This window comes from Gymnoscopelus braueri (assembly GCF_963280865.1).
Source record: "Gymnoscopelus braueri genome assembly, chromosome: 23".
Taxonomy (NCBI): Eukaryota; Metazoa; Chordata; class Actinopteri; order Myctophiformes; family Myctophidae; genus Gymnoscopelus; species Gymnoscopelus braueri.
In genome coordinates this window covers 18,103,280-18,118,372 of record NC_137625.1, presented here as the reverse complement: position 1 = coordinate 18,118,372, position 15,093 = coordinate 18,103,280, and the positions used below count along the sequence as shown (strand labels likewise).

At 41.9% G+C, this 15,093-nt stretch overlaps 1 protein-coding gene across 1 annotated transcript; it reads right to left on the bottom strand.

The window, feature by feature from the left end:
- Positions 1–3,438: 3,438 nt before the first annotated feature.
- slc35e3 (solute carrier family 35 member E3) lies at positions 3,439–11,702 on the bottom strand. The gene is made up of 7 exons (XM_080421066.1): positions 10,741–11,702; positions 9,002–9,112; positions 8,182–8,241; positions 7,946–8,044; positions 6,583–6,665; positions 5,514–5,598; positions 3,439–4,004 (listed from the first exon to the last, which is right to left on the bottom strand). The coding sequence occupies exons 1-7, from the start codon at positions 11,137–11,139 to the stop codon at positions 3,903–3,905; spliced, it is 939 nt and encodes a 312-aa protein (XP_080277192.1). The 5' UTR covers positions 11,140–11,702; the 3' UTR covers positions 3,439–3,902.
- Between the last annotated feature and the right edge of the window lie 3,391 nt (positions 11,703–15,093).

Genomic DNA, 15,093 nt, shown 5'->3' with positions numbered 1-15,093 from the left:
ATGTAAACCAGTCATTGTACTGGTGGTACACTCCATTTTCCTCTTCATCTCCTACTCTTCTCCTGCTCCCACTCCTCATCACTGCTGGTCTCACAACTGTACTGTACTGGGAGAGTTGGTATTGTGGGATAGACCAGTGGTTCTCAACCACCCCCAGGGGGGTTCCCCACATGATTTCTTTTTTGGGGGGGGGTCCCCAGATGTAAAGATCTGCTATTTTCACAATATTTGATATTTCACATCAGCTGGGTCGGCTTCTTCCCAGCTGATGGTTGCTCAGATGGTCATGCACTCGGGGGAGCAGTTAGGTGTTAAGTATCTTGCTCATGGACACCTCGACAAATATGTATTGAACCGTGAATTGAACCTTGGGAGGTGGGACCTTCTGTTTGCCAGGCAGCATCGCTACCCATTCAGCCATGGCCACCCTAATAGACAAGACAGATGGACGGACGGATGGACAGATGGACAGCCTTCGGGACCATACCGATACCAAAAAAAAATGTAAACAAATGCAAAATATAAGATTGAAGCTATTAATGTGTTGAATGGTCTACTATTATGGTTGAAACTGTGAATAGATAATGACATGTACTGATGGAGGTGTGGTCCTTTAGTTTAACTAAACTCCACTAGTCTAGAGTAGACCACCCAGGGTTTCAAGCTTGCTCATAACTCATTCACTAGTAGGTTAGGTTGACACTTATTAACACACTATTCTAACATGGCCCCTTCTTAACACTTAAGGAATCCATACAGCACAACCACTGCAATTAAGAGCACCTTTCTTAATAGACCACTTTTGGACACTTACAAACTTTGGACACTTAAACTTGTTGTATTAAACAAACAGATCCCACTCCCAAGGGAAGACAGCTATGCACCCACTGCACACAACATGTGGTGGAAACAGAGCTACACATTCTAACCACCTGCCCTGCCCAAGCACGATACTAAGACATCAGAGACACATACTTCCCAGTTCCCACAGATTACATACACCCAAAGTGAGTTTAAAAACATGACCAATGACAAAAAACCTACTGGGAGAAATATACAACAATGTGCGAACACAGTCAGCTAGGTTTGTGAACTGTTGCGATAAAAGGTTAGCCAATGGACTACTATCCATTGTGTTTCCTGCACTATCTGTACCGAGTGGACCTCTGACATAGACCTACTGACATAGACCTATATAAACACAGCTACCTTTAAACTCATTTTAAATCTGAGGATGTTTTGTATACCATTTAAATAGTGGGGGGGGGGGGGTTGGGGAAATGCTAATTGTCCCAAAAGTGCCTGCAAAAGATTGCGGCCATTTGTCTAAAAAAAAAGCTTTATAGCCTGCCGCCTGTATATACAAAATATAACGTTGCAATGTGATATAGCTCTGTTTAACACAATGCTGTACCCCCTCCAACTGCACATACTTTCCTCATTTTCTTAAACTGTTTTAATTGTATTGTGAAATTTTTAACTCTATGATTGTGACACTTGCTTTGGCAATGTAAACGTATGTTTTCTCATGCCATTAAAGCTCCTTTGAAATGAATTGTATTATTTTCAGTCGCTCTAGCTTTTTTTGTGTGTAAAGGATCATGCAGATTTTCAGCCAAAGAATGAGTTGTCATACTGTATGACATGCTTAAAGACTGGCACTATGTTGCAGAGACAGGCTCCATTTAACACCCGGAATCCCACATCAGATGATGGATAGCAGCACCAGAGACTACCATGTGGGTTGTGTGCCTATTCTGTCAGGTGTAGGATATAAATGGTAAATGGTGCATTTCTATAGCGCTTTTATCCAAAGCGCTTTACATAGATTGAGCATTACATTCACCCATTCACACACACACATTCACACACACCGATGGCGGAGGAAACCATGCAAGGCACCAACCTGCTCATCAGGAGCAATTAGGGGTTCAATGACTTGCTCAAGGACACTTGGACACCAACTCTGGGGGAACCCAGAATCGAACTGGGAACCTTGCGGTTTCCAGTTCACTCTACCCCTGAGCCACTGCCGCGATATGGAGTGATAAACAGTTATTGGCAAGACTAAAAGTGTATAACAATGCCATACAATACATTGAAAATGGGCATCAATACTTAAAGAGTACCAATAGCTCAAGAGTCGCATGGTGACGCGTTGTATAATATGTAGATCTATTTTTGAAAGTGAAGAATCCTTAAAGAATTGAAACGTTGTCCGTCATGTGTGGCATCATTAGTAACATAGTGTATAGCATCATTTAAGTGTGTGGGCTTCCTTTCAGAGATTACAACCGCATCTAAATTCATCTTTCTAAAGTCCTTGGTGTAAACAAGGTAATTGAGATCTGTGATGGTTTAAACTTCCTCACATTTATGTGTAAAATAAACACTTAAATGATACATTCTGAATAAAAGACATTTTATTGAAATGCTACATTTATGAAAAAGGGAATTTCCAACAACATAAATCATGAAAGGTATAAAATGATTGCATTTGTCAAATTATTTCTCTGTCAGACTCGATCATACAAGCAACCATAGCAACACACACTGATCATGCTAGTAACCACGGTAACACTGTTATTGGCACTACCTCATACTGGATGTGTATGTGGTAACCATGGTTACCAGTATACTGTTGTTTATACTGGCTCTGCTTTAATGACAAAAACTACAAATCAGAATTAACTACAATATTTCCCTCTCCCACCTCATCATTCCTCATCTCCTCCTCCCTTCTTTCCTTCCACCCCAGCTATTGTTTAAACTTCAACCGTTTTAACATTTGCCCAACATAGGGATGCCAGGTCCATATGCTGCAATCCATATGTTTTTATGTATTTATAAAACCTTGTTTCAACCAATCTGTATGGTACAGCAGTGGTCCTCAAAGTGGTGTCCAGGGACCCTCAGGGATTGCACTCCAAATGGACCCTTGCAGGTCTGTAAACTCTTGAGAAATGTACAAGTGGAACCAAATGGATTTGTCTTTGTAATGAAAGTAGCAAGAGAACCACTGTGGTAGAGAATGTTAACACAATATAACTAGCACAACCGTTTCGGTTGTAGCTGGTCAGTCTCCCTGATCTTCTACTGAGAAATGCATATCATGTGGTCAAAGAAGACCTCTACTGGTTGATAAGAGGTATTGCATCAATGCAACGCAATTTAGCCTTTGCCTGGAAACCAGAAGAATCTGCCAGTGCAAAAAAAAAAAAAAAACGCCCTCAGCAGATTAATCTGGCCCCACTCGGTTGTGATTGGATTTCGCTGCCCCCGAAGTTGTGGGGCGCCCAGTATGCAAATATGGGGTGGGTTTATCACCAGACATTTTTTTTTAATCCGCCCCTTGGAAATGCAGGTTCCACACAGAGATTCCAGACTAATATCTACGCAGTGATATTAGTCTGGCCATGCCCTTACAGCTGAACAGTAGACATTTAGTAGACAGTGATATTAGTCTGGCCATGCCTTTACAGCTGAACAGAAGACATTTCAGTGTGTTCGTGTGGGGAACACAGGTAGAACATGAAAGTTATGGATTGCAGCTTTAATCTTCATCGATAGCTGGGAACCAACCAAAACTGTCAGGATAATTCCCTGCTCGAAGGCACACGGTCACACCTTTTCATCAGGACAAAGTTCATCTTTGAAAACCAGTCAGATTGAAACATAAGGACCAGTTTCACAAGTAAAAAAAATACTAAAACAAAAACATTTTCAGTACCATGAAAGAAATAATAAACCATTTGATCATATTTCAGGATATTAATCTATTACAAAAATATATGTAAAAAAACACAAAAAAAAACAAAACACTGACAACATAAATAAAATCTGAAAAAGTACAATCATTAAAGAGCCAATAGGAGGATGTGTTGATTGACAGCTGCCTGAACCTATGGCCTCTGAGCCAGATGGCTCTTTCCCTCCTCCTGTTCAAGCAGTTTGAAGTGAGTGTAGGCCAGTATGCCAGACAGAGTCACCAGTATACCTAGAAACTACACACACACACACACACACACACACACACACACACACACACACACACACACACACACACACACACACACACACACACACACACACACACACACACACACACACACACACACACACACACACACACACACACACACACACACCTTAGATACAGAGTGCACCATGGGTCTTCAACGTTTTCAGGCCAAGGACCCCCTAGCTGAGAGAGAGATGAAGCAGGGACCCCCTCTATATTGTATAAAATTGTGTTTCAGATAAACTTTTGCTGCTCTTTTTTCCCTCTGCACACCTATAACTCACGCTGCGAGGCGTTGTGAGCTTGTAGATCTGCTATTTTTGGCTAAAGTTCTCCTCAGAAAAGCGATACTAGGGTTCAAGTGGTTAATGTGAAAATAATTATATCACAAATATTTTGTGCCAGGGAGTCGGGACCCCCAGAAGAGAAGATTTGTTCAAAAATATTCCAAACATTCTCGAGATTTTCCAAACATAGCAGATGTACGAGCTTGTACTTAGGTCTTTGCATTTAGATTTTAACCACTTAAAATCCTAGCATCCCTATTCTGGGCTTGTCATAGCATACAAACATTCAGTGAAAATAGCCAATTATGTGCAAAGCTCACAAAGCAGCGCAACGCGAGGCATTGAGAGTTTGTAGAAGATCGGGTGCATTTTCCCATATACAGCACCCCATTCGGATGCTATCAATGCATTGAATGGGAGATTATCACATTTTATCAGACCACTGAATGGGAAGTAGGCGACATACTGACCTACCCGCGATTTATCCGACCATTCATCTGGGTGTTATCAAGACATGCTGACCTACCGACGGGGATGACTTAAAAAGTTCAGTTTCGGTCCATGACGGAGGCGCACAGTCTCAAGCGAACTGGAGCCACGTGAGGGACCACCGAGGGAGCTAAACCGAGCGAGTTGCCGTCCCGAACGTTGCGACGTTCGCTTGAGCCTACTCAGCGCCGTTGGAGTTATGTACCGATAGGCAAAGAATGGTAAATCATGTTGTGGGGACTGCTCTGCCTCCGAGTAGGTCAGTAGCTCCTGATTACGCCCAATGAATGGTCTGATAAATCGCAGGTAGGTCAGTATGTCGCCTACTTCGCCCATTCAATGGTCTGATAAAACGTGATAATCTCCCATTCAATGCATTGATAGCATCCGAAGCCGGTGTATACAGTAGCTTCACTTGATTGGCGCCGCAGCAGATTTAATGTCATATGTTTTAAGCCTCCTTCTGGAAACCCAGGACTACAGTTATGCACGGAGCTGAGCCTATTGAACTGGTCATACCTGGTCAGTGTAACATTGATGATCAATGATTCTATTGAACTGGTCATACCTGGTCAAGTGTAACATTGGTCATCAATGATTCTATTGAACTGGTCATACCTGGTCAGTGTAACATTGATTATCAATGATTCTATTGAACTGGTCATACCTGGTCAGTGTAACATTGATTATCAATGATTCTATTGAACGGTTCTTACCTGGTTGAAAGACAGAGGATCATTGAACAGGAGGTATCCACCAATCAGAGTGATGCAGAATTTAAAATGACCAAACATATTGTAGCTGAGAGGCGGGGCTAAGGAAGGAACCCACAAATCATACGTAGTACAAGAACATCTATAGGCCATATATTATATTCTATTGTATTGTTTTCTATTCTATTGTGTTCTATTTAGGACTGTCACCATTAATGTGTTAAAAGTAAAATCCTGGACTTAGTTTAAAGAATAAAAGGCTATTTAACCAATCTGTATGTAGATTATATACAGTCATAATATATCTAGTACATCTGCAGTGGTTGGAGGTGGTCTCCCTACTCTTCCAATGAGAAATGTAGACCCTGCTCTCGACTAGGTTGACAATGTCAATAAAGTTATTTGAAGTTGTAGTTTGGAAATTGTTGCAATTACCTTTCTCCATTAGAAGAGAAACGTAATGGACATAAAAACGTAGGGACTGTAGCTTTAAAATGTTTCTCCTGTAGTTGTGCAAAGAAAGAGAGAGTGGATTGATTGATTAATGATTGTTTGTCAGCAGCAGTGGTGGAAAAAGTACTTTTTACTTAAGTAAAAGTAGCAATACCACGGCGCAGAAATACTCTGTTACAAGTAAAAGGCCTGTGTTCAAAATGTTACTTGAGTAAAAGTACAAAAGTATTGGCATCAAAATGTACTTTAAGTACCAAAAGTAAAAGTACTAAAATGTTTGAAAATAGCAAATCTATAAGCTCACAACGCGTCGCGATGCGACACGTTGTGAGCGATGCGACACGTTGTGAGCTTGTAGATCTGCTATTTTCAAATAGCCTAGGTATAAAATAGGGCTAAATGTGTGTTTTATAATATAATTGTCGTGGAGTAAAAGTACAATATTTGCCTCTGAGATAGTAGTGGAGTAGAAGTAGAAGTATTGAAAATTGGAAATACTCCAGTAAAGTAAAAGTACCTCAACATTGTACAGTACTTGAGTAAATGTACTTAGTTACTTTACACCACTGGTCAGCAGAAGTTAAATGATCAGAGTTAGAGGTCAGGGGTCAAAGGATACGTGACAGGAGACGTGTTCCCGATGATCCAGTAGATTGACAGGTTGACCAGGAACGCCACAACGCCTGAAAACGCCACCATCACCTATAAGGTCAACAGAGACAACAACAACGCCACAGAGGTCAGTCAGTGGCTCTCAGACATTTTCATGTCAAGGACCCCCAAATTCATATGCAGAACCCCCATCTGAATAGACTTTGTGCCAGGGACTCCCATACGAGAAACGTTTTTCACAAGGTCTTTCTAAATGTTTTTTAAAAATATCATTCAGATCTATGGGCTTGTAAATTTGCCATTTCTGAATAACCAAAGCATAAAGTGATTAAACTGTTTCTCATTTTGCTGGGGACCCCCTGGAACTCCCTCAAGGACCCCTGGGGGTCCCTGGACACCCACTGACCTAGGAAAGCAGAATATTACACAGTGTAGAAACAAACAGTGGGCCTTCTATTGTCTGCCTGGGTAACGCAGCGCCATTCTGAATGCGTTTCTAGGGCTGCGACTTTTAACTATCCTTTTTGTCTGATGAACCGCTGTCGTACAATGGTTTCATGAAAAAATACAGAGAATAGCCAAGGAACCTGGCTACCTAACTACTGTATGTGACTTCTTGTAACTGACATGGTTCTTGGTGAAACTAAAAATGTTCTGAACGGCCCACACACGCACACACACACACACACACACCCCTAATGGAAAAAAACATGGCAGCCTGGTAACTTTACTCTGTACGTTCTTTCTTTCTGTGTCATTTCATAAACTGCAAAAATAAAAAAGTAGTGAAATAAAATGAGATTCCTGTTGCTGGTTATTGCGATATACTGTAGTACAGTGAAGTCCAAACATTCCTTCTCAGGATTCACATCCATAGGAAAGAATAACACCACAAACCTTCAAAAATGGAAGGACTGACTTACTTCAATATTACATTGCCTACCCGTTAGTTTTATATAATAAATGATGAATGATGTAAAATGTGTCATAAAACTATTATTTTGTATTTATTTGTAATTGTTTGTCTTAAGTTAAATGTTCTCAAATAGAAACTGTAATAAAATTAAAAAAAAAATTATTAGAAAATGTTGGTCAAAACATTACAACAGTAATCTATGGTCTACAACTTGACACAAACGGGATCGGACCCAAGAGTCTGCCATCGTTTTAGGGTTCTAGTTTACAGGAACATTGGTGGTATGATCCAAGCTCTTTTTGTGTGTGTGTGTGTGTGTGTGTCTGTGTCTGTGTCTGTGTCTGTGTGTGTCTGTGTCTGTGTGTGTCTGTGTCTGTGTCTGTGTGTGTCTGTGTCTGTGTCTGTGTGTGTGTGTGTCTGTGTGTGTGTGTGTGTGTGTTTGTGTGTGTGTTACCAAAGCAGACGGGGACCAGGGTCCAAATATTCCCCCATCTCCAGTTAGATGCTCAAAACAAGGCACCACGCCGAGCAGGAACGCACTGGATAGAGGAGCCTGGTGGAACATGTTTACAATGATCATTAACAGTACTACTAATACTGTTATTACTAATACTACTATCATTATTGTTTGTACTGTTAACAGTACTATTCTTATTATTAATATCACTACCACTGTAACTATAATAGTACCTGGTAGTACAACAACTGCATGGAGTTCACCTGGAGTTCATGTTGTTTAGCTCCTACCCACTGGATGAGAGATATAGACAAAGAGACAGAGAGATACAGAGAGATACAGAGAGACAGAGAGAGATACAGAGAGAGAGATACAGAGAGACAGAAAGAGATACAGAGAGAGTATGAAAGAGATAATACGGAGAGACATACAGAGAGGAGGTGGTACAACGAGAGAAAGATAGAGAGTTACAGAGACACAGATATGAAAACAGATAGAAAAATACATTTTCACAACTGAGTCCCAATCTGTGATTAGTGAAACAGCATGAAATGAGCCCCCCCCCCCCCCCCCCCCACACACACACACTAGCACTGCGTTTCATAAACAATCAGCACGTTTATACATGTAGAACTATGATGTTTTGGTAGCCATACAGCCAAATCACTTGAAGACATTGCAATTGATCGAGGCTTTAACCATTGCCTTTATGAAATATCAGAGACCATTAGGGTTTTCTGGAAGATTGAACATTTATTCTATTGCTACTTTGACAACTTCAAATACTCTTTAATCTTAAAATAACTAATAACCAAAAATAGACTATCTACAAGCTTACAACGTGTCTCTGTGGAACACGTAAGGTTGTAGATAGTCTATTTCCAGTGCGTGACGTGAATCTAAATGACTGAAATCTGTCGTGGCGACAGAGAACTTTAATCCATGAGATAGAGAGAGAAAGAGATACAGGGAGATTAATTGGGTTCAAAGTTCTAAGACAAACGCAGAGAGTATCAATCATTCAAAGTGGATAAATGGTGGCGTTTTACTCACCACTTGGTACAGTGACGTCACCAGAACACCCAGCGATGCAAATACCATCCCCAACAGATTGAACCTGACGTCATAGAAGGAGTTTAATATGACACCTAATGTTATGGGAACCTAATGAGAGAGATGGGGGAAGACACACTTAAAAAGGATACATACATACAGTAAGAGTGTGTGAGTGTGTGTGTGTGTGTGTGTGTGTGTGTGTGTGTGTGTGTGTGTGTGTGTGTGTGTGTGTGTGTGTGTGTGTGTGTGTGTGTGTGTGTGTGTGTGTGTGTGCACAGTATATAGTGGACATGGAGACACCCATGTAAAAACAATACTGTATATCGTTTTATATGGGCGTCTCCCTCTGGTCAACAGAGTGTACACACACACACACACACAGTCACACACACACCTGGGACCTGCCAAGGACAAACACTGGTCTGTATGTGAGACTGAGAGACACACAGGAGTCTCTGTGGACCAGAGATGGGTCAGACATGGTCTGGACAGACAGACAGACAGTCTGTCCTACAAACACTATCTGTCCTACAGAGACAGTGTTCAACAGAGTCACTACTGTCTCACCTGACAGTTTGTCCTACAGAGACAAACTACAATAAGTAGCTGAGTAGTGAAACTTCAGTTTCTCTCCTGATGTTGACAATTCATATTTTAGACCACTTCTCAACGCAAGGCTGGCCTAAAATGGTTAGAGAAGCACGGTTCTCAGTTGGATCCCCCGGATCCAACGTGAATGGCCAACACCTACCCCTCCCCCAACACAGCTGGAGTACCCTTGAGCAAGGCACTGAACCCCAGACTGTTCCAGACAGTGGACAACAGTATAAAGACTGGTTGGTTGTACAGGTCAGTTCCTGGGTTTTAATGTGTGTGTGTGCGTGTGTGTGCGTGTGCGTGTGTGTGTGAGTGAGTGAGTGAGTGAGAGAGAGATTGTGCAGGGCGTTGCTGAAAAACGCCCGTGCTCAGCAGCATACCTACCCTAGGTAAATAAAAGGTTAGAAATGTGTAAATAAATCAAATGAAACACAACATTTTTTATGTGCAGTCAGGTCAGGATATCAATATGACCGAGTCTCATGTTGGCTATTCAGCAGATATACAAGTAAGACGCGCGAACGCTGGAAGCGAACGCAGCTCGGAAATATTGTGTATTTACGGACTTGTAATCCGTGTTATTTCACTGTGATGGGGAGAGAACATTGACTGTGTGTGTGTGTGTGTGTGTGTGTGTGTGTGTGTGTGTGTGTGTGTGTGTGTGTGTGTGTGTGTGTGTGTGTGTGTGTGTGTGTGTGTGTGTGTGTGTGTGTGTGTGTGTGTGTGTGTGTGTGTGTGTGTGCGTGCGTGTGTGTGGGTTGCAGGCTGTGTCTAAATTCCTGCACTCTGGCGCCCTCTGGCCGTGGGTGTGTGTGGGGGTGTGTGTTGCAGGCTGTGTCTAAATTCCTGCACTCTGGCGCCCTCTGGCCCTCTACTAGGCATTGCATGAACACAGAGACACACACGGAGACACACACAAGCCGAGCACAGTGTCATAGTAAGCTCCACTTGCGCGGACCGCTGCGTTCGCAACAAGCTCACAGCGTGCCGCGAGCTTGTACATCTGCTATTTTTGAACATGTGTGTGTGCCAACTACTGATTTAGAAGGCATTTGCAGAATCGGCCTCAGGTCTTAAATGGGTAAAATAAGCAACAGGTTTGAAAGGTGTTACTTATTGAATATCCAGGTGTGACCTACCACTGTGAGTTTGATCTTGGTAGAGAAGGTCTTCTGGTAGTACCCCGTCTGGATCAGGATGATGACCGGGGTGGTCATGGTCTTGGCCAGCTGGTACGTCCCTATGCTGTTGTTCTGGAGAGACAAATTGGTGAAAACCACAAACCCACAGAAGCTCAGAGCCAGCAGGGCGATCTTCCTCAGCGGGAGACTCTTGGGGGCAAACATATCCATCTTCTGACAGCAGTAGAGTCCCAGCCATGTCACTATGAAGTGGATGAGAGTCAGGGTCATGTTGGGGAACCCGTAGTGGACGTAGATCCACTTGTTGATGAAGACAATGCATATCGACGACAACAAGTTCGCCAGGAGACCGGCCACGAGCCGGTGGTTGGAGAGCAACAGAGACAGAGCAGACATCTTGTATGAAGATGGAATCTATTCATTTACTTACAAAGAATACTCCATGAAAAGTGAGGAGTTACCTACAGGAGCCTTATGGTCAATACAGGTTAAGATGAACAAGTCTAGTCAACTAGTCTGTAGTCTGTCTGTGCCTACTAGTCTGTAGTCTGTCTACTAGTCTGTAGTCTGTCTGTGTCTACTAGTCTGTAGTCTGTCTGTGTCTACTAGTCTGTAGTCTGTCTGTGTCTACTAGTCTGTAGTCTGTCTGTGTCTACTAGTCTGTAGTCTGTCTGTGTCTACTAGTCTGTAGTCTGTCTGTGTCTACTAGTCTGTAGTCTGTCTGTGTCTACTAGTCTGTAAGCTTGTCAACTAATCTTCAACTAAGTCTTTTATGTTGTGAACAAGTGACAGTCTGTTTATTTTTATGGTCTAATTGCCATATCTATGAAAACACTGAAAAACTGTCCTCTCTGTCTGTCTCTTAGTGTCCCCTGTCTGTCTGTCTGTCTGTCTGTCTGCCTGCCTGCCTGTCTGTCTCTCTCTCTTAGTGTCCCCTGTCTGTCTGTCTGTCTCTCTCTCTCTTAGTGTCCCCTGTCTGTCTGTCTGTCTGTCTGTTAGTGTCCTCTGTCTGTCTGTCTGTCTGTCTCTCTCTTAGTGTCCCCTGTCTGTCTGTCTGTCTGTCTCTCTCTCTCTCTCTCTCTCTCTCTTAGTGTCCCCAGTCTGTCTCTCTCTCTCTCTTAGTGTCCTCTGTCTGTCTGTCTGTCTGTCTGTCTCTCTCTTAGTGTCCCCTGTCTGTCTGTCTCTCTCTCTTAGTGTCCCCTGTCTGTCTGTCTCTCTCTCTTAGTGTCCCCTGTCTGTCTGTCTCTCTCTCTTAGTGTCCCCTGTCTGTCTGTCTCTCTCTCTTAGTGTCCCCTGTCTGTCTGTCTGTCTGTCTGTCTGTCTGTCTGTTAGTGTCCTCTGTCTGTCTGTCTGTCTCTCTCTTAGTGTCCCCTGTCTGTCTGTCTGTCTCTCTCTCTCTCTCTCTCTCTCTCTCTTAGTGTCCCCAGTCTGTCTCTCTCTCTCTCTTAGTGTCCTCTGTCTGTCTGTTAGTGTCCTCTGTCTGTCTCTCTCTCTCTCTATGTCCTCATGTCTCTCTGCCACGCAGCAGCAGCAGCAGCAACAACACAAGCAGAAGTTATACTACTGTTCTGTCTGTCTCTCTCCCAGTTTTAAGCTGTCCTGCTTCTCATTCCTGGGTCTTTATATTATTGCCTCCGTCTGGCAACGTGTGTCTCCTGTTGCCTCGTCCGGTTCCCTCCTGTACCGCTGGTTAATGAATAGAACCAGTAAATCACACACAGTTTACTGTTTGATCACCTCACTTCACACAGTTTGACCAGTGTGTCAAATCAGTTATTTGAGTAAGTTAGAGTTCCGGTGGCAAACTTCAAAATAAATGTCTAGGAACTAAGCGCTCACACAATCAATCAATTGATTGTTTGTTTGTTTGCAGTGGTGGAAAAAGTACTCAAATGTTTTACTTAAGTAAAAGTATCAATACTGCAATGTAGAAAGTTACAAGTAAAAGTCCAGTAACCAAAATTTACTTAGAAAAGTACAAAAGTATTGGCATCAAAATGTACTTAACTACCAAAAGTAAAAGTACTCAATGTGCAGAATGTCCCATTTCACAAATTCAATTGAGTGCATGTACTTGGTTAGGACAAAGGACAATCTTTGTAATGATATTTGAATTGTGGTGCCACTATATATGCCTATGAATTGAATACCAAGGCCCTCATTGGAAACAAGTCCGCAAGGACTTTTATGAACGGACCTGTTAGACAAAGTATTTTAAATGTAACTGTGCTGTTTTACATTTTTTGCCTAATAAAAATATTCAATCTATCAATGCTTCTATTTTGAAAGCAAAATCCCCCAACTTCCGGGAGAATTGCCGTTAATTGTTGTTGGCTTGACGGTGTGTTGTGACGTCACATGAGAACAGAGCTTCCTCTGTGATCTGCAGCGGGAGGTAAACCAACGTGTCAGACGGAGCACGCCCTCTGCTGGATGTAGAATGTAAATCTACATTTTAGATCAACTGAATCCAGTTCATGGAGACTTGTAACATTTCTACCAGTGGTGGAAGAAGAGGTACTCACATGTTTTACTAAAGTAAAAGTAGCAATACCACAATGTAAAAATACTCAAGTAAAAGTTCGGTATTAACATTTTTATTGAGTAAAAGTATTGGCATAAAAATATACTTTAAGTACAAAAAGTAAAAGTACTCATTATGTAGAATGTAGAATTCGAGTTTTCAAATGTGATTTAATTTTTTAAATAGCCAAGTATATAGAAGTGGTTAATGCAAGTTTTGTAATAATAATCAAAATGACATATATAATAAATATATATAATAATCATGATGACATATATGATACAGACAGATACACACTACTATACAGAATGTCATACAATCAGCTTTCAGGTTACTGGTATGAAGAGAGGAAAAATATATATACAAAAGAGGAAAATGAAAGAGGGGGGGGGGGTAGGGGGGGTAGGTTAAGACTTAGACAGGGGCCATTTTCGAATTGCAGCCTCCTGAAGGTGTATCTTTAGGGCAGTTTTGAAAGTGAGTAGGGTTTTACACTCCTTTACTCCTTTTGGTAGGGCATTCCACATTTTTGATGAATAGCATGAGAACGAGTTCATTCCCTTAGTTGAGCCAAATCTGGGTTGAACATGATTTGTGGAGCTGCCTTTGGTGTTATGATCATGGACTTCATTAACATTTTTGAAGTATTTTGACAAATACAGGGGGATCCCAATGTTGTGGTGTATCTTGAAGACCAGGCCCATAGCAAGTTGCTGTACTCTGTCCTCAACCCTAAGCCATCCAATCCTAGCAAAATGAGCAGGGGTTAGATGGGTTTTGTGATTGAGGCCAAGAAGTAGCCTTACAAGTTTGTTTTGGGATGTTTGGAGCCTTGTTTTTAAGGACTTGGAGGTGTTGTGATACCATGAAGTGCATGAATAATCATAATGACCTTGAATGAGGGCCCCTGCAAGAATCTTCAGAGTATTCTTACTGACTAGACGATCAATCCTCCACAAATAGCGTGTAGTTTGGTTGACATTTTTGATCACCTTTTCGGCGTTTTTGTTACCAGAGAGGTTTGCCTCCAAGATGGAGCCCAGGTAGGTAATTTCATCCTTTCTTTTGATGACATCATCACCCACTTTGATCGTGAAACTCTCTGCCTTGATATACGGTGCTGTACCATTGCAATTAATAAACAGATTTAAACAGGTTTCTGCACATCTAAGGATGAAAGCATAATGGCATGGCCACATGCCATTATGTGAATGACATGTTTGACACGTTTGACACGTTTGACAGTTTCAATATGCAAATAACTCGACCTGTGTTGTTAGAAGGATGCATTCCAGATAATGTAAGGAGTGCTGCTTTCATCCTTCCATGTGCAGAAACCTGTTTATTAAATGCAATGCTACAGCACATTATATCATACTGTACACCAGTGGTTCTCAACCAGTGGTCTGGGGACCACCAGTGGTCCTTGAGGGGGTTCCAGGGGGTCCCCAGACAAATTAATAGTTAGGAACCAAATTGAACCTTGTGTGTCTGTAACTCTGAGAGTGTACACTCTCAGAGTTAAATGAACACTGATGATCATACTACAGTGTAGATTGGGACCCCCAATAAATTAAAATGGTTGAGTCCCTGGCATATCTTTTCAAATGGGGGTCCCTGGGCTATTATGTGTCAATTTGGGGGTCCTTGATGCAAAAAAGGTTGAAAACCACTGCTGTGCACAATGCACATGCAAGAGCCACATGCCATGTGAATGGCAGCAACGTGTAAGTTACATTTCTTTGATAAGACTTTCAGAGGTACTTGAATAAATGTACTTAGTTTCTTAATACCACTGATTTCTACCAAAATAGTAAGTAAAAGTG